General features: G+C 42.7%; 1 protein-coding gene across 1 annotated transcript in view; it reads left to right on the forward strand.

Annotated features, from left to right (window-relative positions):
- The window catches only part of LOC138794138 (protein mono-ADP-ribosyltransferase PARP4-like), an 85471-nt gene that overhangs the window by 8357 nt on the left and 52569 nt on the right, over window positions 1-24545 (forward strand). The window contains exons 7-16 of the mRNA XM_069972907.1: window positions 350-487; window positions 909-1079; window positions 2477-2634; window positions 3572-3709; window positions 6228-6326; window positions 7336-7519; window positions 8467-8626; window positions 9047-9165; window positions 9255-9383; window positions 9466-9540. Coding sequence (XP_069829008.1) covers window positions 350-487; window positions 909-1079; window positions 2477-2634; window positions 3572-3709; window positions 6228-6326; window positions 7336-7519; window positions 8467-8626; window positions 9047-9165; window positions 9255-9383; window positions 9466-9540 — 1371 coding nt within the window. The remainder of the gene's footprint in view (window positions 1-349; window positions 488-908; window positions 1080-2476; window positions 2635-3571; window positions 3710-6227; window positions 6327-7335; window positions 7520-8466; window positions 8627-9046; window positions 9166-9254; window positions 9384-9465; window positions 9541-24545) is intronic.

The following is a 24545-nucleotide window of genomic DNA, read 5'->3' on the forward strand; positions in this document are numbered from 1 at the left end:
TTTTTTCAATTTTACTGCGCAAATTTTTTTTTCCGGTTGTGCAGCATATTTTATGGAAAAATTAAGTTGGTCAATGCAAAGTACAATTAGTGTCACAAAAGATAAGGGCTCATGTGGGTCTGTAGGTGAAAAAATGCAAGCGCTATGGCTTTTTAAACACGAGGAGGAATAACTTAAAGAGCAAAAACGAAAATTGGCTCCGTCCTTAAAGGGTTACACTAAAAATTATTCATATTCACATTGATATTAACATATTTCCTGGTCCTTGAGACAACTGATCTTCATGGTTGTACAGGACTTTTCAGCGTGTTTATCCACAATTATTAAATAAAACATGTCTTCCATAAAGGTTCTTCTCGGAGAAGCCAACAACATCACAGAATTGTCCCCAGAAGTGGCCGGCCTGGTTGGGTCTATTTGGATGGATGCGCTTGGACATTTGGACTCTATACTTTCATGTCCTGTACAAAACATTAGTCTGAATGATGTAAGTAATATAGTGACTGGGGAAAACAGATTCAATTAATGAAATTTATTTAATTGCTATATTCACACTTAGCATATACAATTATTTGTCTGTAATGAAAAGAAAAACCTTTATGCATTTGGGTCACCTCCTGTTGAAACCATTTAGTCAGGCTTAAAGGGGTATTCTGCGCATATAAAATGTTTTATAATGGAAACAGACTGCTTTTAAAATAAAAAACAATGCATACTCTTCTGCCCCCATCCCCTGCAGATGACGTTCCTATGGTTCCTGGTCTATAGGCATTGAAGAATAGGAGTTTGTTGTGTCTTAGCTGTAGAAAACAGAAAATAAAATCTCTTCTTGGGATCGGATATTGCTTCTGACACCGATAAAATGACACTTTAAAAAAAAACGGTATAATTTAAATTTATTTTCTAAGATTAGTAAAGCTGAAGGAATTCTACTCCACATACGAAGCATTTTAATCAGGAAAGATAAAGAAGCCATATGTGAGATGATGCAGGTGTTCTATCGATTTATTCCACACAAGGAGAAGATAGAGAATAACATCAATATGAAGTTCTTGACGGCTAAACTGGACTTATGTCAGGTACAACATCTGTCCTCTTCCTTCTATATATCTGTAAACATTTGGAGATTAAGGCTATGTTCACACTACGTAAAACTACGGCCGAAGTCCGAACCGCAAAACTACGGTCGCAGTTTTGAGGTTTATGCCTTGTGAACTACAGTCGTACAATGCACACTACGTATCAGACAACGGCCGTTGTTTTCACTGCTCCGTGAAAAATGAAAATGTCATTTATTTCCGGCCGGTAATGTACCAACTACGGCCGTGGATTTCAATGTGGCCGCGCACTGAATATTTATTTCTGCAACATTAAACTTGATTTTGAAATAAAAAAATTCTGTGTGGTTTATTAGGCTGGGCGCAGTATTCCAAATAAATTACTTGTGTCATCCCGCTCAGAAACAAGCTAGGAAGCTAAATTATTCAACGGCCATAGTTTCACGCCTAGCCCGTATGACCGTATTTCTACGGCCGTAGTTCCAGGCGCACATGTTCGGCCGGGTGAAAACAACGGCCGTTATTTTACATAGTGTGAACATAGCCTTACTAAGAAAAATGTGACAAAATTTGGGTAGTGTGCGCCACTATGAAGAAGCTTTTGTCTGTTTGTAATGTGGCCAATTCACCATACATGATATTTTCCATGGGACCATGAGAATTTCCCACACTATATATTGGGGTTTTACCACCAAGAAATAGTGTTGAGTGGTTCTCCAAACCCAAGAGCTTAGCATTTGACTCCTGACGTCTGGGAAAGTTAGATGCCACTAGGACTGCCAGTAGACACCTTATTGCTGTATCCATGTTTTGCAGGACTCTCTAGGACAGCATGTAAGTTCTTCACATGCTTGGAGTCAAATGGCAAGTGCTCAGGTACAGAGACCATTGCCAAACCTGAACAGTTAGGCAACTCCACTCAACACTACCAAGAATCAATTACTAAGATATACGACATGGAGGATACTAGATCACATAGGACTCTAAATACACTAATGGTGCCTTTACACAGGCAGATTTATCTGACAGATTTTTTTAAGCCAAAGCCAGGAGCAGACCAGAAACAGGGAACGGGTCATAAAGGAAAGACAGATTTCTCCTTTTCTCAAATCCATTCCTGGCTTTGGCTTCCAAAATCTGTCAGATAAATCTGTCTGTGTAAACGCACCATAAGGGGGACCATCGTACAAGTACTTCTTAATCTAAATCTAAAGTGTAGATTTTTGCAATGATTTACACCTGCAAGAAAGTGTAAATTATGTTAAATCTCCCATCAAGCAAACGGGAGTTACAGCAGGTGTATGCCAGGAAAAAGGGGGGGCGGGGGGAATCTGCGCTTTCTCCCTGGTGTAAGCCCAGGCCGCAGACTTAATAAATGCCCCCTCTAAAGCTCTGTCTTTTTTTACTATCACTTCTAGGAAATTAGAGACATGATTAATGTAAGCGAGACTTTATCTATATACACCTCATCCTCTACTGCCAAATACCAAGCACTCAGATGCAGGATAGAACATATTCACCCAAACTCTGCAGAGTTCCTTCAGGTGAAGCAAAGCATTCTGGATCACAACCACAGGTGAGAGAGAAAGATATTCAGAATTTGCTACTTAAAGCGGCACTATCAGCAGGTTCAGGGCCAGTGAACCTGCTGATATGCGCCAGCCGCTTATAACCGTAGTACCTCAGTGCCGTTCTTCACACTCCTGTGGGGTTCGGTACTGTGCAGATTTTTTATAATTCTCGATATGCTAATTAGCAGGTTCCGTGCATTTGGGGCGTTCCCTGTCTGCCCGGAGCACCTGCTCGGCCCGCCTAGCCTGTTCTCCCAGCCTGCCCACTATGCATATTCATATATGCATAGTTAGGCCGCTCGCTACAGGCTGCTTGCTGCACATGCGCAGTAACAAGCAACCTAAATATGCATATATGAATATGCATAGTGGGCGGTCCGGGAGGACAGGCTGGGCAGGCCAAGGGGGTGCTCCAATTGCTCTGAACCCGCTAATTAGCATATCGGGAATATTAAAAAATCTGCACAGTACCAAACCCCACAGGAGTATGAAGAACGGCACTGAGGTACTACGGTTATTAGCGGCTGGTGCATATCAGCAGGTTCACTGGCTCCAACCTGCCGTTTTAAAGTGAACCTGTTACAGCATAGCCTGAAATTCTCGCAGGCAGTCGTAGCTGACATTGGTAGTTCAGGTTTTGGTGGACACCATTTAAATAGACTCAGACTGAGCAGACTAATATTTTATTTTGTAGAAAAAGATTTAACCAAACTTGTAATTTGCTGATAAAAATACCTGCTGTTTCTAAGGATCAGGGTTTGAGCACACTACGAAATTGCATTGGGAAACCCGTTGCGGATTCCACAGTTTTCGCCTGCTGCGGTCTTACTCACTGATTAGCAGCCTTCCTTGTAGGAGAGTGCATATAAAAATGGGTATGAGTAAGTAGTGTAAGTAGAAAATAATTTCTATGGTGTCTGACAAGTTTTCATCTTCCTACAGCAAAAGACAGCTCAATATACTGAGAGTGTTCCGAGTTGGGAGACAGAGTGAAGCCACTAACTTTAAAAGTGATCTGGGAAACATCAAGTCCTTGCTCCATGCTTCTTCACCATGCAACTTTTTGGGGATTCTCTCACGGTGAGTTGCACATTTTTTTGTACTCTGTGTCCATAAGGTCCAAAGACGTTCAAAGTCCATACGCCAACAACGTTCAAACGTCCATCTGACAGCTATTTTTTTTTCCACTCCATATACATGAACACTCATCTTGGCTGAATCATTCTGTGATATGAATGGGGAAAGGAAATTAAGCTGCAAGTAGCTATTGGTGACCCAGTAACCACATTGGCTAACATCTCTTCCTCAGGCTGGGTTCACACTACGTATATTTCAGTCAGTATTGTGGTCCTCATATTGCAACCAAAACCAGGAGTGGATTAAAAACACAGAAAGGATCTGTTCACACAATGTTGAAATTGAGTGGATGGCCGCCATATAACAGTAAATAACGGCCATTATTTCAATATAACAGCCGTTGTTTTAAAATAACAGCAAATATTTGCCATTAAATGGCGGCCATCCACTCAATTTCAACATTGTGTGAACAGATCCTTTCTGTGTTTTTAATCCACTCCTGGTTTTGGTTGCAATATGAGGACCACAATACTGACTGAAATATACGTAGTGTGAACCCAGCCTAAAAGAGTACCAGAGGTAGGGACCAGTGAACTGTTTCTCTAACAAGGCAGATGTTTGGAAAAGGGAAAGCAAAGTTCAAAGACTAAATAAGCTTTCCTAAGACGTTTTATTATATTTAGAAACGCTCAGGGTGGCATGGTAACTCAGTGGTAAGCACTGCTCCCTAAAGGGGACAGGGACCAAATTGACTAAGCTAAGTGCAAAGTGCTGTAGAATCCATTGACACTATATAAATAATGAATTTTTATTATTTTTATTATGGTAAAACATTTTTTTAAAAAACGTACTCACCTGCTGCCAATCTCCCACTGGTGCTGTTCCAACAATGGTGGTCTCACCCCTCAGAGCTCCCTGTCACATGGGAAATACATGTTCAGTCAATTACTAGTTGAGGTGGGTTACCGTCATAGAAGATCTGAGCAGTGTGAACAGCACTGGTGGGGGAATCAGCAGCAGGTGAGTACAGTAAAAAAACTGTACTCACCTGCTGCTGATTCCCCCACCAGTGCTGTTCACACTGCTCAGATCTTCTATGACGGTAACCCACCTCAACTAGTAATTGACTGAACATGTATTTCCCATGTGACAGGGAGCTCTATGTTTGATTGCCCTTACTTCTAAATGCTGTTTTTTTTCTTGATAAACCCTTTAAGAGTAAGAGTCTTTTTACACGCACAGATAAATCACTTAATCGCTTGTTTAGCTAACGACAAGTGATGATTTTTTCTTTTAAATAATAGGCATAAAGACAAGAAGCTAACTCACTTTGAAAAGTTGTTAATGCAATTGTAATTGTGTTCATATCTATATACTGTGAACGATGAGTGTTTACACTAAAAGACTTATGAACGATTAATGATTTTGAGGTCAGCTTAAAAGATGCAATCACGACATACAAACGATTTTTCGTTCGTAGTTTGATTGTTGCCGCATTTAAACCAGAAAATTGTCGCTTAAATTCGAACGGTTTAACAATTTTTTAAAAGGACCTTAACTGCAAGATTAAAAAGACTACAGAAGGATAGAGAGGAAAAAGTAAGAAAGCTGAGAGACTATTTAAAAGATGCTCCGGGGTTGGATAAATTAAATAGAACACTAACTACATATCACATATTTTTCCATAATGTGTAGAACCCCCTTTTGCACATAAAATCCATCTGGAATATTTCAGGGAATAGACCACAAACAACATTTATGTTAATTTTTTTCTTCTCTTGACTAATACAGATGCTATTTCCTTGATAATAGAAGGAGGTGGGAAGTTGCTCCTAATCTTGTTCTCAAAGGTTTTATAAGCATCTGGGAACCAAGTCTATAGCGTGAGATAATGTTGGTCAATCAGAACCATTATTCATTGGTTAAGTGCGGTGTTGGTTATTTATTGATTAGGTCAGTCAGAACCCCCAGATACTTCTGGGCTATAGACAAGTAGGAGAAGGTTTGAAAGGTAGGGTTTGTTTTTTTGCTGATGACACAGGTGTGCAATAGGGTTAATTTTCCTGTGTCAGCAATATGGAAAATGATTTAGCATTACTAGAAAAGAGGTCAAGACAATGGAAACTGCAGTTCAATGTTTTCAAATGTAGAATAATGCACTTGAGGAGGAGAGATCATCTAAAGAGTATCATGTCAGCAGTTCTGTGTTAGCTAAGACTTCAGAGGAGAAGGATTTAGGGGTAGTGATCTCTGACAGCCTTAAAATGAGTGACCAGTGCAACCAGGCATTAGGGAAAGCTAATCGAATGCTGGGCTGTATAGAGTTATAAACTGTAGGAAGACTCCCCCAGCTTCTCTCTCTCTCTCTTTTTTTTAAGTTGCTGTTATTTTATTGGCACGGTAAGGTTCTATTATTACTTGTAATGCACCTTTTTATCTATAATTTTGGTTATTTTTTAGTCTTTGAATGTTTGTATTTAATGTCTTGGTTATCTTTCAATATCTTCTGTGTTCTCTACAGGGGGCTAATGTTGGCAAACAGTATTGTTGAAGAATTTGGTGGTGAAAGGACAGACATTGGAAATCTTGGAAGTGGCATTTATTTCAGTGACTCAGTAAGGTTTGTACATTTTGATGGTATAATTATAATTTTGATTAATTAGGAAATTTAGAGAATAAGAATAATTTAACAGGTTAGCACCTGATTTGTCAGTTTGTATCTGTTTGCTTAGTTTGGGATTTAACTCAACTAACAATATGAAGAATATTGGTATATGTTGATATTTTTTTCCATTTTTTAAGCAGATTTTTTGTGCTATCTGAGTAAACGCCTCCCTCCATCTTAATTTAAGTGTGTAATCGATAATCAACATTATACTACTACTACTATACTAGTACTGCATGTGCCCTGTGCTTCCCTACAGGACAGAACACAGCTGATTTCCTGCCCATGGGGTCAGCTGTGTCCCGGTCCAGTGCTCTTACCAGCAGGGTGGGAGGTGGATGCTCAAGTCACAATGCTTTTTACAAGCAGGTCATCTATTCCAAGCTTCCACATCAAGAAGAATGAGAAAGAACCACTAGTGGATTCCCCAAATGGGTAGTGGCCTACAATAAAGTGGGGTTTGTAAAGACCTCAGGAAGAAAGAAGAAGAAAGAAGAGCAAAGAGGACAGTGCTGAGGGCAATGGGAGGAAGAATTGTTTGGACTGGAGGCCATAAGACCGAGCAGAGAAAAAGGGATAAAGGGATGTACAGATAAGATGGGGTTAAAAATAAAAAAAAAAGAAGAAAAACAACAACAACAGAAGGAAGGATTCTTTTATCATAGACACAAGGTTTCCTAGCCACTAAGGGACCCTCAATTTATACCAGAGACTTCCCAGTTCAGAGGCACATAGGTGTAATATGCCTCAATCTGCCAGGTTCTGCTTGTTCTTTTGCCCATGAACTGAATTTTAAACCTACCATCATCCGGCCCTATACCTGAGTGCAGTACTCCCTATGAGGCGCCTTCCTGAAGAAGTGGTTGACCCTCACCAGCGTTCACTCCACAGATAATGGAAACTACCGTTAAATATCCTCACTTCTGTCTTCCTTCATTTTTTTTTTGTTTCTTTTTTCATGTAGCACAAGCGTAAAGTATTCCCAGCCAAGCAGTGTCACTGGCTCGCGGCTCTTGATGGTCTGTGATGTGGCTCTAGGTAACTGTGCAGATGTGTTCCGCAGAGATTACACAATCACTGAACCACCCAATGGCTTCCACAGTGTGCACGGTGTCCGGCGCAAGGACGGGGTGAAGTCAGACTTTTTTGTAAGTATTGCTGGCTTATATACAGTATTTACATACATATCAAACTATCTGTAAATGACAAGCTCACAGCAAATATAAAGCTGGTGCTACACATTGTCTTCCTACCTAATGGTATCCCATTGTTATAGTCGCTTTGCTGGATTTGTGGTTGCAAGTTGCATGAGAATTTGCTACTCTAGGCCTCAATACAAGTTGCCTGTGACTGTGACTTGTTAGCAACCTCTCTGCGACTTGGCTATTTTTTAACTAACAAGTCACAGCTGTAGTAAAATTGGACAACAGGAAGTTGCAGACAGGTTGGGCAAAGTTGTTTGGTCATGCAACTTGGATGAGACTTGGATAATATGCATAATAAAGAATATACAGGTAGCTTGCATCTATGCCTTGAGATTTAGTATGTATAGATATTCTTTATTTATGGCTACGTGTTTCAGCAATAGACCATAACCATGTCAAACTATATTAATGACCAATAGCAGTTGTGTCCTGTCATGTTGTTTGTTTATTCTGAAAGGTGTAGAGCAACTGCAACCATTCCTACCCATTTTATATACTCTAATAAAAAGTAGAAAAACATGGATGGGAGCCCCCAATTCAACAGCAAATAAGTTCAGGATATGAAAGACCTATCATTATTTTGGCCTATTTGTATTGTGCTCCTTTCTCATAGTGATCTGCCCTAGTGATCTGTTTCAATGGCCCACACGCATCTTTTCATGCCAGAAATGCCTTGGGAGAAGTGGATCCCGTGTTTGTAGTAAATTCCTAACTTTGAAGACATAGTAACCCAGAAGCATATCCATTGTGCCAGGGAGGGGATTTTTTTTCAAATATTTTGCAGTTACCAGACCCTGTGTCTGTGTAGGCAAAGGGTTTCTAGGAATGTGTGGTAAGCTGGACCTTGCTTTTTGTGTGAAGTTGAAAATTAACACTATGTGACCTTGTAGGATGATGAATATGTGGTGTATGATGTGAATCAAGTACAAATGAGATACGTTGTTCAGTTTACCACTGAAGGGGACTGTGTCGACCTACATAAGAAATCTCTGTTTATTTCAACTGATCAAAAAACAGATATCTGTAAGAGCCAACCTGAACCATCAGAAGGTAAGGGGGGGGGGGGAGAGTCTAGTTTAAAAAACCTGTTTCCATATATCCTCTCAGATAATTCTGAGTTAATGTAGTAAAGAACGTGTCTTGCTCTTGAAGACCTATTCTGTCCGGCATTACACAGACAATCCATTGATTTGCACTCCCAAGTTCTCCTGTGGTGGAGCTACAAGGAAATAAACATCTAGGTTCCAGGTTTTGCCATGACTTAATAACCCTACGTGTGATCGTCTTCCTAGGTTTTGTAGTTCTCCCATTACATTTATTACTCTGGTTGCCCGTTTTTGAATCCTTTTTAGCTCCACTTTGTCTTTCTTTACACTGTTGCCCCAAACTGTACACAATATCCCATGTACGGTTTGACTTGTACAATGTTAGGACTATTTCTTGTCATGTTCATCTATGCCTCATTTGAAGCTTCATTAGATCTGGCCGATCTGAAGGTCACGGAAGGCGGTCTAGAAGGCAGTGACGGGAAGCAGATTCCACTACAAAGCATCCACGTCAAAGCTCGATTAAGGGACCTTGTAGGCAAGGTGCGTGTGTCTTTAATATATTTCAAATCTAAAATTCCTGGAATCTCTCAGATATTCCCAGTAATATATGACTTTTTTTTCGAACACAGGTGGTGATGTTCCACACCTATAAGAATGAGTCCACCTTACCTACTGAGGCAAAGTATGTCTTCCCCCTGGATAAGAGAGCTGTATATAGGTTTGAAGCTTTTATCAATAGGAAACACATCATAGGAGAGGTACCACACTTAGTTTCACTGGAGTAAAAATTAAATTATGTATTTTTCCTATTTCTCTAATCTGGTAAATCCTTTTGTGCAGGTTAAAGGAAGGCAGCAGTCACATCCAGAAGATGATGAAGGACATGGCGCTTATGTCATAGATCCCAATGATGTTGTATGTTTCCAAAACCCATTTTTATAACAATTTTTGTCCAGTAAGATAATTGTAAATTTAAGATTAAAAAAAAAACCTAGGTGGGTTTCCACATTCATGTCCAGAAAGCATTGTGACCATGGTCATAACCACCCTCCATTTCTCCCCTAATAACCGCACAATGTTACCAGCATTATCAGTAACATTGCATGGATGTTGGGGGAGAAATTGGAACAGGGGTTTGACATCCTTAGGAATGCTTTCCATAGGCGAATGTGGAAAAACAGCTTAAAGGGGGACTTTGGATAAGAAACAAGTAACCCTGTTCAAGCCCGACTTATATACTAAGATTATGTGTAATAGGTTTCTATTACATGAACTGGGACATTTGTCCGTACACATCCTGTCTCACACTGACTCAAGCTGCTGAAAATCCTTACTTTCTGGTCCACTCTGTCTCTCCTCTTCTGTTCTCCTACTCCCTTCTGAGACAAAGGTCACATGATTTCTGTCTCTTCTGTTGCCAGGCAAGCTGTAACACCTCATCTGTAACCCCGCACACTACTGACATCACACAGTGATCACCTGGCCAAGGGTGGAGAAAAAACTGCCTCTCCTGAGTAGTATAGGGGAAAGGAGACCCTGTTGTTTCATATCTCTCTCTCTCTCTCTCTCTCTCTCTCTCTCTCTCCTATCTATGTAGAAAAGGTAGAAGCAGATCGAGCCAGTGGTGGGCAGATACTACAAGGCAGGGGTGGGTACCCGGCAGTTGGCTCTGAGGTGTAATGCATGATGGGAGATGTAGTTTCCCAGGTGGATGCCATGATGTAAAACTGGGATCATTTATAAAAGTTTAAATCTGAGGCTAGCAGCAGCGTAGACAGGTAGGAAAGGTGTCAAACGGTCTGGGACCAGTAGGAGCATCTGTATGCTTTTTGTGCATTTTATTTTTAATGGGAATACTGGAGTTCCTATTTAACAGTGCCCTGAAAAACAGTCATTAACTGAAACAGAAACAATGGTGTATGAGGCTTTAACTAGGTGAGAAACAGTGGCGTAGCTATAGGTATCGCAATGGTCGCCATGGTGAGCGGCCCCCTAGCTACAAGGGCCCTGCTGGGCTCCCTCGCCACTTCCTGCCTCTTCAGTTCTCCCGAATCATCTGTGATAACGTTAGCTGATTCAGGAGAACTGCACTGAGCCTGCAAGCTGCCTAACGCTGCAGTGTGGGGTCCTGATTCCTCCCCATCACCTGTTTCCTGCTCCACTGTGCTGTCCGAGGAGGAGGGGGAGTGGCGGGAGAGCATGGTCCGGCACCAGGAGGAAGAGGAGGGAGGAGGAGAGAGGCATGGAGCTGCTGACAAAGTGAAGTTTCCTCATAATAAGTAAGTGTCTGTGTGTGTGTGTGTGTGTCTGTGCTGTGTGTGCGCTGTTTGTGTCTGTGCTGTGTGTGCACTGTGTGTGTCTGTGTGTGCTGTGTGTGTCTGTGCTGTCTGTGTGTGCTGTGTGTGTCTGTGCTGTGTGTGTATGCATGTTCTGTCTATGCTGATTGTGTGCTTTATGTGTCTGGTCTGTGGTGTCTGTTCTGTGTGTGTGTCTGGGGGGCCCAAGCTAAAATTTTGCTCCAGGGCCCATCAGCCTGTAGCTACGCTTCTGCCCCCAGATAGCAGATAGCTTCTCCCCTGATAGTTACCCCCCCTCCAGTAGATAGAATCTTCCCTGATAGTTACCCCCCCAGCAGATAGCATCTCCCCTGATAGTTACCGCCCCCAGCACATAGCATCTCCCTTGAAAGTTACCCCGCCAGAACATAGCATCTCCCTTGATAGTTACCCCAGCATATAGCATCTCCCCTGATAGTTACCCCCACAGCTGATAGCATCTCCCCTGAAAGTTACCCCCCCAGAACATAGCATCTCCCCTGATAGTTACCCCCAGCATATAGCATCTCCCCTGATAGTTACCCCCACAGCAGATAGCATGTCCCCTGATAGTTACCCCCAGCAGATAGCATCTCCCCTGATAGTTACCCCCCAGCAGATATCATCTCCCCTTATAGTTACCACCCAGCACATAGCATCTCCCCTGATAGTTACCCCCAGCACAAAGCATCTCCCCTGATAGTTACCCCCCAGCACATAGCATCTCCCCTGATAGTTACCACCCCAGCACATAACATCTACCCTATAAGTTACCCCCCCCAGAAGCATCTCCCCTGAAAGTTACCCCCCATCCCCCAGAACATAGCATGTCCCCTGATAGTTATCCCCCAGAATATAGCATCTCATCTGATAGTTACCCCCAGCAGATAGCATCTCCCCTGATAGTAACCCCCAGCACATAGCATCTCCCCTGATAGTTACCTCTCCAGCACATAGCATCTCCCCTGATAGTTACCGCCCCCAGCACATAGCATCTCCCCTGAAAGTAACCCCCCCAGAACAGGGGCGTAGCTAATGTCTCTTGGGCCCTGGTGCAAGAGGTCAACTTGGGCCCCCCCCCCTTACCACATACTGACTAACACTACCGCTGCTACTGAATAAAATCCTCTGTACATAGACCAATATCACCTCATCCAGTCATATAGAGGTGGCCCCAGCTCTACACAGGCTCTATACACCATATACATTACAGTGCAAATATATCAGGTGACTCACAGGGGACGTCTTCTCTGATCGGAGTTCTTCCCTTTTCTTCTTCTCCATCCGTCCTGGGCCATTATGAGAACTTTTTGGAGCCACGAATCCACAGAATCTGCCAGACAAACATATTAGGCTCCTCACACTGACACCATCCTCATCTCTCTACAAACTGCACATCTGTATTGGCCCCTTTACACCCTCATTTAGTGGGTAGCCTGACTCTATTTGACTCCCTTATAGTACATATCCCCCTATTGTATACACCCCCTGTGTAGTCCACCTTATAGATGGCCCCCCAATGTTTCCCCCTTATAGATGGCCCCCTGTGTTGTCCCTATTATAGATGCCCCCCATGTTATCCCCCATATAGATTGCCCCCATGTTATCAACCATATAGATGCCCCCCATTTTATCCCCCTTACAGATGCCCCCCATGTTGTCCCCTCCTCCTGCCCCTCCATCATCATACTACTACCCCTTTCATCCTCCTGCCCCTCCATCATCATACTACAACCCCCTCCACCATAATACTACTACCCCTTTCATCCTCCTGCCCCTCCATCATCATACCACTTCACCCCTCATCATCCTCTTGTTCCATCATCATCATACCACTACATCCTCATCATCCTCTTGTTCCTTCATCATCATACCACTACATCCTCATCATCCTCTTGTTCCTTCATCATCATACCACTACACCCCTCATCATCCTCTTGTTTCATCATCATACCACTACACCCCCCATCATCCTCTTGTTCCATCATCATCATCATCCCACTACATCCTCATCATCTTCTTGTCCCATCATCATACCACTACACCCCTCATCATCCTCTTGTTTCATCATCATACCACTACACCCCCCATCATCCTCTTGTTCCATCATCATCATCATCATCATACACGCAAAGCAAAGGAAATACCGGCACTACAGGTCCTGATTTGGAGGTGTAGGAAACCACTTGTTCCCCCTGGTACTGGTGTAGGTGGTGCTCAGCTTAACTGTAGTCCAACTTGAATCATGCAAAAAGAGAGAAATTCGCAGCGGCACTTCACCATAAATTCACCTTTATTAAATCCACCACATGCTTAGCAGGACATTGAGAGGACGCTCCCTCCCCACCGACGTTTCACGCCTATCTGGCGCTTTCTCACGGCATCATGGGAGAGAGGCGTTCCTCCACTATATACACGTCATTATACAACAATTAGCATAAAACCAGTTAAAAGTTTGCAACACAATAAAGCTCAGAGAAAGCTACTATAATCATTCCGGTCATTCAGACCTAGGTGTCCAACCGCGTCTGTTGAAATAATGTATCTTGCTTCTATCTGTAACAGTTTCTTATTTGTATCCATACCCCTTTCTATTTTAATTCTTCGGAGTCCTGCAAATTTTAGAAGATTTTTGTCAGCATTATGGACTTCCCTCATATGAGTAATAAGTCTAGGGCAACCTTTTCCTGTGGAAAGAGAACGCATATGTTCTTTTATCCTTACTTGCATTTTTCTAATCGTCTTGCCAATATAATATAACCCACATGGGCAAAAAATCACATAAACAACATTCTTACTTTGACATGTAATAAAATCCCGTATCAGGAATTCTCTATTTCCCACCTTCAAATATGCTGTATCCAACATTTGTTGGCAGATGGTGCAGTTACCGCACTTGTGGTTACCCTGCGGTACCGCACCGTCTAGCCATGTTCCTAGATGTTCCTCCTTGAATACTCCCTTGACTATCTCATCCCGCAGGTTTGTACTTCTGCGGAATGAGATTAGTGGGGGTAATTGGGACTTCTCCCTCAGGTGCTCGTCTTCCTTCACTAGAGCCCAATTCCGACGGATGACGGTTTTAATATGTTCCGCCATAGGACTATATTCAAAACAGAAGGTAAACCTATTTTCTTTTTTCTTATCTTTCTTTTTGTGAATCAAACGGTTCCTATCTGTCCTTATAGCCTTTTCAAAGGCCTGTGTAATCACCTCTTCAGGATAATTTCTCTCCCTTAAACGTCCGACCAGTTCATCCGATTGCTGCAGAAAAGAACAGTATTCACTGTTGATCCTGCGCAAGCAGATGAACTGGCCGTACGGGACCGATGTCTTTACATACTTGGGGTGGAAACTATCATAATGGAGGAGGGAGTTGGTAGCAATTTCTTTTCTATATCTCTTCGTTAAGATTTTGTTGTCCTTCATGAATGCTGTAATATCTAAAAAAATTTATAGATTCACCCCCGAATTCAGCAGTAAATTGCATATTCAGGTTATTATGATTTAGATAGTCTGCAAATGCTAGGAATTCTTCCCTTGTACCCTCCCACACTATCAGAGTATCATCTAGATACCTGGCCCAATATTTGATGTTCTGTATGTATGGGTTCTGGATGTTATGTATATAATCTTCTTCCCAAAGGGCTAGAAAAATATTAGCTAATGTAGGGGCTACTGGAGTCCCCATAGCCACTCCTGTGCATTGAGTATACCATTGATTATTAAATGTGAAACTATTATTCTTCAAAATAAATTCTAATGCTTGACAAATAAATTCTATACATTCTCTATCTTTAGGGGTACGGGACAGAATTCTTCTAATTGCTACTAATGCATCATCATGTCTGATTCGGGAATATAAATTCACAACATCTATGGATGCTAAAAAGACGTTTTCCCCTATATGTAGTGTATCCAATTCTTGTAATAACATTTTAGTATCTCTCAGATATGAAGGGATACTAGTAAGTAAGGGGCGTAGAAACCAATCTACATATTGGGAGAGGTATTCTGAGACCGAGCCCCGACCTGCCACGATTGGGCGGCCTGGAGGATCCACCAAGGTCTTATGGACCTTGGGGAGAAAGTACCAATATGGGGTACTCGGTTTTTCAGGGAGGAGCTTCTCAGCATCCTTCTCACTCAGAATACCTCTTTCCACTGCACTTCTCAATAATGATCTTAATTTATCCTTATGATGTTCTGTAGGATTGGTTTTTAATAGTTTATATGTGCTCAAATCCCCCAACTGTCGTAGTGATTCTTTCACATAATATTGTTTGGACATAACCACAATATTCCCTCCCTTGTCGGCAGGCTTGCATATTAATTGTTTATTATTTTTTAACCAGTTGATTGCTCTTTTCTCCCTCTCCGAGAAATTCTCGGTAGCAAGGGGATAATGAAGAGCTTTTACTTCTCTTTTAACATTCTCCGCAAAAGTATGGAGTACCGAGCCTTGTTCCATCATCATCATCATCATCATACCACTACATCCTCATCATCTTCTTGTTCCTTCATCATCATACCACTACACCCCTCATCATCCTCTTGTTTCATCATCATACCACTACACCCCCCATCATCCTCTTGTTCCATCATCATCATCATCATCATCATACCACTACATCCTCATCATCTTCTTGTTCCATCATCATACCACTACACCCCTCATCATCCTCTTGTTCCTTCATAATAATCTTGTTCCTTCATCATCATACCACTACACCCCCCATCATCCTCTTGTTCCATCATCATCATACCACTACATCCTCATCATCCTCTTGTTCCTTCATCATCATACCACTACACCCCTCATCATCCTCTTGTTCCATCATCATGCCACTACACCCCCCATCATCCTCTTGTTCCATCATCATCATCATCATACCACTACATCCTCATCATCTTCTTGTTCCATCATCATACCACTACACCCCTCATCATCTTCTTGTTCCATCATACCACTACACCCCTCATCATCCTCTTGTTCCATCATCATCATACCACTACACCCCCATCATCCTCTTGTTCCATCATCATACCCCTACACCCCCATCATCCTCTTGTTCCATCATCATACCACTACACCCCTCATCATCCTCTTGTCCCATCATCATCATACCACTACACCCCCATCATCCTCTTGTTCCATCATCATACCACTACACCCCCATCATCCTCTTGTTCCATCATCATCATACCACTACACCCCATCATCCTCTTGTTCCATCATAATACCACTACACCCCCCATCATCCTCTTGTGCCATCATCATCATACCACTACACCCCTCATCATCCTCTTGTTCCATCATCATCATCATACCACTACACCCCCATCATCCTCTTGTTCCATCATCATCATACCACTACACCCCTCATCATCCTCTTGTTCCATCATCATACCACTACACCCCCATCATCCTCTTGTTCCATCATCATCATACCACTACACCCCCATCATCCTCTTGTTCCATCATCATCATACCACTACACCCCCATCATCCTCTTGTTCGATCATCATCATCATCATCATCATACCACTACACCCCATCATCCTCTTGTTCCTTCATCATACCACTACACCCCCCATCATCCTCTTGTTCCATCTTCATCATACCACTACACCCCTCATCATCCTCTTCTTCCATCATCATCATACCACTACACCCCCATCATCCTCTTGTTCCATCATCATACCACTACACCCCTCATCATCCTCTTGTCCCATCATCATCATACCACTAAACCCCCATCATCCTCTTGTTCCATCATCATACCACTACACCCCCCCCATCATCCTCTTGTTCCATCATCATCATCATACCACTACACCCCCATCATCCTCTTGTTCCATCATCATCATCATACCACTACACCCCTCATCATCCTCTTGTTCCATCATCATCATCATACCACTACACCCCCATCATCCTCTTGTTCCATCATCATCATACCACTACACCCCCATCATCCTCTTGTTCCATCATCATCATACCACTACACCCCCATCATCCTCTTGTTCGATCATCATCATCATCATCATCATCATCATCATCATACCACTACACCCCATCATCCTCTTGTTCCATCATCATCATACCACTACACCCCCCATCATCCTCTTGTTCCATCATCATCATACCACTACACCCCCATCATCCTCTTGTTCGATCATCATCATCATCATCATCATCATACCACTACACCCCATCATCCTCTTGTTCCTTCATCATACCACTACACCCCCCATCATCCTCTTGTTCCATCTTCATCATACCACTACACCCCTCATCATCCTCTTCTTCCATCATCATCATACCACTACACCCCCATCATCCTCTTGTTCCATCATCATACCACTACACCCCTCATCATCCTCTTGTCCCATCATCATCATAACACTACACCCCCATCATCCTCTTGTTCCATCATCATACCACTACACCCCCCCATCATCCTCTTGTTCCATCATCATCATCATACCACTACACCCCCATCATCCTCTTGTTCCATCATCATCATACCACTACACCCCTCATCATCCTCTTGTTCCATCATCATCATCATACCACTACACCCCCATCATCCTCTTGTTCCATCATCATCATACCACTACACCCCCATCATCCTCTTGTTCCATCATCATCATACCACTACACCCCCATCATCCTCTTGTTCGATCATCATCATCATCATCATCATCATACCACTACACCCCATCATCCTCTTGTTCCTTCATCATACCACTACACCCCCCATCATCCTCTTGTTCCATCATCATCATACCACTACACCCCTCATCATCCTCTTCTTCCATCATCATGATACCACTACACCCCTCATCATCCTCATATCACTACACCCCTCATCATCCCCTTAAAAACAAAAAAATCTATACTCACCTGCATGATTTCTGTAGCCCCCAGGTCACACGCGCTGGCGGGCTTCCCCCGGCGGGAGGCGGGGCTTAGCGCGGAGGGGGCGGAGCTTCGCGGGACCTGTTTTTTTTTCTTAACGCGATGCTCCCTGCGCTGGAAGTACTTCCCCCCCCCCCCCCCCCCCCGCCGCACACAGAGCTCCCTGGGGGCCGCAGAACAGCCGGGGGCCCCTGCCTCTTGTGATCGCAAGCAAAACATTGCTTGCGGTCACAAGAGGGAGTGGGAGGCGGGCAGTGCAGTGGTAAGGGGGGGCCTCGCGGGCCCCCCCTTGGTAGCGGCCCGGTCGCGGCGGCGACCCCTGCGACTGCGGTCGCTACGCCACTGCCCCAGAACATAGCATCTCCCCTGATAGTTACCCCCCCAGAACATAACATGTCCCCTGATAGTTACCCCCCAGCACATAGCATCTCCCCTGATAGTTACCCCCAGCACATAGCATCTCCCCTTATAGTTACCCCCTCAGCACATAGAATCTCCCCTGATAGTTACCCCCCCAACATGTAAGATACCCCACTGTTATTTCCCCCCCCCCCCATTTAGGGGAGAGATATGGGTGGTACTGTATTATACAGCATCCCCTGCCCATATACTGCTCACTAGGCCTTGAATGGGGGTGGGGATCCTGCATGACACAGTACCCAACTCCATCATATACTGCCCAGGGCCTGGTGCCCATAGATACAGAGGGAGGAGGGACTGCATCATACAGGACCCCCTGCCCCTTCCTGTATACTGTTCACTACACTCTGAACGGTATATGAGGAGGGGATTTCTGTATAATAAAGACCCCTGAGACTTCGCCCACCCGTGGTAGAAGGTCCGTCCCCTTGGTCGCAAACCCCGCTCCCGCCCTCCGCGACCAGCTACCCCACCACCACCACCACCCTACCTTTTCTTTACCTGGTGTTGCCGGAGCAGGCAGTCCTCCTCTTCTCCAGGGTACAGTCAGCCCTGCAGGAGGGGGCGGTCCGTCTTCCCCCTCTTCTCCCGTAGTCCTAACAGCTCAGCTCCTTGCTTCATAGGTGGAGCAGGGGAGCGGCTTGTGCTGCTCTGCTTTCTGCTCCACTAATGAAGGAAGAAGCTAGGGGGCCCCAGAGGATGGAGGCCTTGGGCAATTGCCCAGTTTGTCCCCCCCCCCCCCCCCCCAACGCCAACCCTGAGTCCATGTCCTAGACGGATCCTATAGCTTATTAGTTTCCCCTTTACAGCCCTTTAAATCACACACTGACACATCGTATGATTTTTAAAAAATTTATTAAGTTGAATGTGATGAAGCTCGTTTGACATATTAGTTTTTTCCGTGTTCTGCGCAATGCCAGAAAAAGAGCAGAAATTGCACAAAGTGCCTGGAGATGCGGCGGGCGGGTTCGCTGGATGTGTCTGACGTATTTCTGTCACACAGTCCTCTAGGAGTGCTAGTTTCCTTCTCTAAATCGATGCTGCACATCTCTGCCACTAAAATAGGTAGGTGCTCAGTGGTAAGTGGGTTCTTCAACCTTCTCACTGGTAGGAGTAGTAAACCACGGCACTCTTTTTCATGCGAATAGGTGAAAGTTTATTATACAGTGTATAATAAACTCTCTGTGTGCAGCAGTAGAAGCAGGGGAAGCAGGGGAGCCGGCTCCCCTGCTTCTACTGCTGCACACAGAGACCCTACGGCCTGAAGAAGGTCCTGGATAGGACCGAAACGTCGCATGTACTTATTTATGGTCTCATGTTCTCATATATATCTATTCCTAACGGTCAGAGCTTAATTATGTACCAATACACTGTATAATAAACTTTCACCTATTCGCATAAAAAAGAGTGCCATGCCGTGCCGTGGTTTACTACTCTAGGAGTGCTAGGTCATGTACAGATGGGGGGTCTAAGACGAATTGTCTTTCTCTGTTTTGTAGATATTCAAGCTTTTTCATTTAGGTGGTTCGGAGGTATAAAACGGATATGCACCTTCTTATTGAAGCTTGTGTGTTTCAATGATATGTTGGTGCCGCTGGGAGATGGTACCTTGAGCGCGGACTTCTTTGACCTTGATGGTTCAGGTTCTCCTGATGTTGATTCTACAGGCATATTTAGACTCTCAGCATTTTGCTGATCTGTTTCAGGCAGCGGCAATGGTTCTCGCACATCGGCTGCCCTTAAAGGGTCTTGCACAGTTTCCAAATTGGGTTGCAGGTTATTCGCATCAGAGGAATTTGCGCGTTCTGTTAATAGTTCTTCCTCATGTGCAAGCCATGCAGCCAGGACCACTAGTGCACAAATTGGTGATATCAATAGTCCAAATATTGCGCCACTGAGAACCCGGTCACATAAGGTCACTATACAGCCTGGTGGGACCACAGGTGGTGGGGGCTGCTGTAATAGAAAAAAAACTGAGTTTGAAGCCATGAGAGCAGTCCCAGCTTTCATTGTCAGAACAGGAGGGGGTCATGTCTGACTGCCGATCACTTCCTATAATACAAGATGGCGTCACTCACCCCAAATATTATAGTTTTTATCCATATATACATCTTCTTTGTAATAGACATCTTCTCTTGGGGGCCAGTGGATTTCGATGGGCTATTCTGTAGGATGCAAAAATGAAAACTATTACAAGGGTTCAAAGATAATATAATAATTTACATAGAAAGTATTATAAAGGGAACCAGAGGCATCTAATATAACATGCACACATTGCATATACAGTATAAGCCCCACTTACTCCAATACAGCGCTCCCGGGTCCATCAATGAACAGGTCGAACAGGAACGGACAGCATGTTATTTATCTAGTATAAGAATTCCTGAAAGACAAAAAATAATAAGTCTTATAATAATATCTGATACATACATGGAATATTTATGGCTTCATTTTATCATTGAGGGATGGTGATGATGGATGATGGATTAGGTATTTCAAGGAAAGTACTTGGAGACTTACCTCAAACATAGTGGGAGGTGGTGGTGGTGGTGGTTTGTCCATAGGACGGTCATAGGACAGGATGGTTTTTATCCACGACGAGAAGCCCTAAAAGACAAGAAATAATAATAGTCTGATATCCAAGACAACAAACTAATAATAAATACAAGGAATAATTATGGTCTAATCTTATCATAGAGGATAATAAGAATAACATTAACAACAGCAATAACAGTAATATCCATCTTCCTGTATTTCATGGATAGTACTTGGACACTTACCGCGAACATAGTAGGTGGAGGCGGTGGTGGTTTTTCCATTGTACTCTCATAGGACAGGATGGTGTGTATCCAGGATGAGAGGCCGCAATGTGTATTGTGGATCAGATCCAGAAAAACAAGAAGAAAAATAAACCTCATTGTTGCCAAAGAGGGATGTCTCCTATCACCAAGAATGGCAAAACAGAGACAAGCTATAGGTGGCCGGAGGCCCCTTTTATACCCGCCGGTCGTCACATGGAAACATTCCGAAGCCCATGTGACATCACTAGGACATTATGACATCATCATTACCACAAGCAGCATCCACATTGTATCACTTATTATTGACATGTGACACATATAGGAATTGCCTGTGTTGCTATGGTAACAGTATATCAGTTGTTCCCAATATGTAAATACAATGGTTTGTACCCCGGCCGTTCTGTGAGATTCCTCCAGTGATGGATGGAGCCATCAGACTCCTGACCCACCAATCTGACTCCTAACCCACCAATAAATGGCCGGGTGACTGCACTGACAGGAGGAGCAGATGAGACGGACAGCTCTACCTCTGATGTAATGGCGGCTATTGTCACCAATGCAGCAGCCGGTGGGATGAGGAACTGATCATTGAATAGATCCCAGGCCTGTCTCTATGTTTTACCAATTTTTATGGCAAATATTCCTCACAAATAGCCATCACCTAATGGAATTCCTGATGTAAAGAATAAAATGAATAAAAAGTATACCGTAAGAATAGACATTGACATTGAATACATTTCCCTGCATCCTTCATATAACAGCTAATATCAGAGGCACTTCTGGGAGAAATAACTTTGAGGGGCCCTATTAAGGAATTATTGGGGTAATTAGCTATTTGTGGGGCTCTATTGGGGCAATTACCTACTGCTGCAGCCCAGCCATCCCCATAAGATGGCGCTATGTGTGTTATGGGCGATATGTGCAGCAGTGACATGGATGCTTCCCTCCCTAAACGTTCCTTTACCCTGCCCTGCCTTCTTGTCCTATACTTGTCACGTCATAGCAATTTATAATATCACTTTTTTACACCCCTGACATATAAGATTGATCCCCCACCATAAGTGCCACTCTATGTGTGTATATATAAATAAATATATATATATATATATATATATATATATATATATATATTTATTTGATGTGGTAATATATATATATATATATATATATATATGTATATATATACATTATATATATATATATATATATATATATATATATATATGTATATATATACATATATATATATATATATTACCACATCAAATAAATATATATATATATATATATATATATATATATATATATATACACAGAGCAGAAAGGAGCCGCACTTCTTCACAGGTGTAGCGGGTGCAGTAGGATGCAAATCCCTTGGCAGGGGGGATCCCCAAGTATCACACGAAAATCCAAAGCACTCCAGCATAAGGTGAAAAAAGGTAGTGGTTTATTACAAAAATGTGCATCCTTTGTTTCTGCACATTTTAGTAACAAACCACTACCTTTTTTTACCTTATGCTGGAGTGCTTTGGATTTTCGTGTGATATATATATATATATATATATACAACCTATATATATATATATATATATATATATATATATATATATATATATATATATATAAACTTTTAACCTCTTAACAACTTTTAAACTGGCAGCCCTGTGCCCAACGGTCGGGGCTTATATTGTGTGTGCATTAGGCTGGCACACCCTCTCTGTCCCTCCTCCCTATTAGGAATCCTCCAGGCAGATTTTCTACTATTCCTCGCCTGTGTCAGCACGGCACATGGGCTGGATCGTTAAGGCACCTGTGCAATGTTCAGACAGGAGAAAATGTTCTAGGGGCATTCCTGATGATGAAGAGGGTGGGGAGGAGGGATGGAGGGCTGGTGCAAAGTTAGGGCACGGATTCTGCAGGCCACGGCCGTTTGACACAGGGCTGCCAGTTTAAAAGTTGTTTTTTAGGACAATAACTGCATCACCTGCCAAGCGGACCCCAGGACAGATCTTGGATTAAAAGCAGCTATCCGAAGATACAAGTGGTTTGGGAGGGACAGATTGTGGGTACAGAGTCGCTTTAAAAAAAAAATAATTTAATTTGGGGAGGTTTTGTGTTTATGCCATTTGCTCTAGGGTAAAACTGACTGGTTATTCATGTTCCTCAAGTTGTTACGATTACAACGTTATGTAACTTGAATAACTTTTATTTTATTTGATGGCTTTTAAAAAAGTAAAACCTTTTTTAAAAAATATGTTCCTTAAATTTGCTCTATTACCATGTTTATAGCGCTTTTATCCTTTGGTCTATGGGGCTTTGTGAGGTGTAATTTTTTGCGCCATGATGTGTTCTTTCTATCGGTACCTTATTTGCGCATATGCGACTTTTTGATCGCTTTTTATTAGAATTTTTCTAGATTTGATGCGACCAAAAATGCGCAATTTTGCACTTTGGAATTTTTTGGCGCTTACGCCATTAACCGTGAGGAATTAAATAAATTAACATTTTGGGGATTACGCACGTGGCGATACCAAACATGTTTATTTATTTATAAAATGGGTAAAGGGGGGTGATTCAAACTTTTATTAGGGGAGAGGATTTTTTATTAATAAATTTTTTTTCAATTTTTTTACACACATACTAGAAGTCCCTCTGGGGTTAGGGTTATTCTCCCTGGGGTTAGGGTTCTTCCCCCCTGGGGTTAGGGTTCTTCCCCCTGGGAGACTTCTAGTATCACTACTCTGATCTCTGATCTGATCTCTGATACTGCATAGATCAATGAGATCTGTGCTCTATTGCTTTCGGCTGCTGCAGCCGAAAGCAATAGAGTGCCGAGCCGGGATCAGCGCCATTACCGAGCAGACCCCGGTCCGGCACAGATGCGCAGACGCCCTCTGAACACCCTTAACGACGCCAGTGAGTATATTTATGCCCTTGGTCGTTAAGTTGTTAAATATAGAAATAATATTTGGGACAACACCTTTTAATTCCTTCAGGAATGGGCTAATTTTTGTTTTTGCATTTTTTTTTTCCTTCTCGTGTTTAAAAGGCTATAGCGCTTGCATTTTTTTTACCTACAGACCCAAATAAGTCCTTATTTTTGCACCACCAATTGTACTTGACAATGGCAGAATTTTTCCATAATGTATGCTTTGAAACCAGAAAAAAATTATTTGAGCAGTGAAATTGAAAAAAAAAAGGAATTTGTTTTCATTTTGGAGGGTTTCGTGTTTACGCCATTCATTCTATTCATCTGACAGGTTTTAAAAAATTAAAACCTTTTTTAAAAAACTAAATGTGTTTAAAATTGCTCTATTCCCAGCCTCATAACGCTTTTATCCTTTGGTCTATGAGGCTGGGTGAGGTGTCATTTTTTGCGCCATGATCTGTTCTTTCTATCTATTGGTACCTGGATTGCATATATTCCACTTTTCGATCACTTTTTATTACAATTTTTCT

The sequence above is a fragment of the Dendropsophus ebraccatus genome, chromosome 5 (assembly GCF_027789765.1).
Source record: "Dendropsophus ebraccatus isolate aDenEbr1 chromosome 5, aDenEbr1.pat, whole genome shotgun sequence".
Lineage (NCBI taxonomy): Eukaryota > Metazoa > Chordata > Amphibia > Anura > Hylidae > Dendropsophus > Dendropsophus ebraccatus.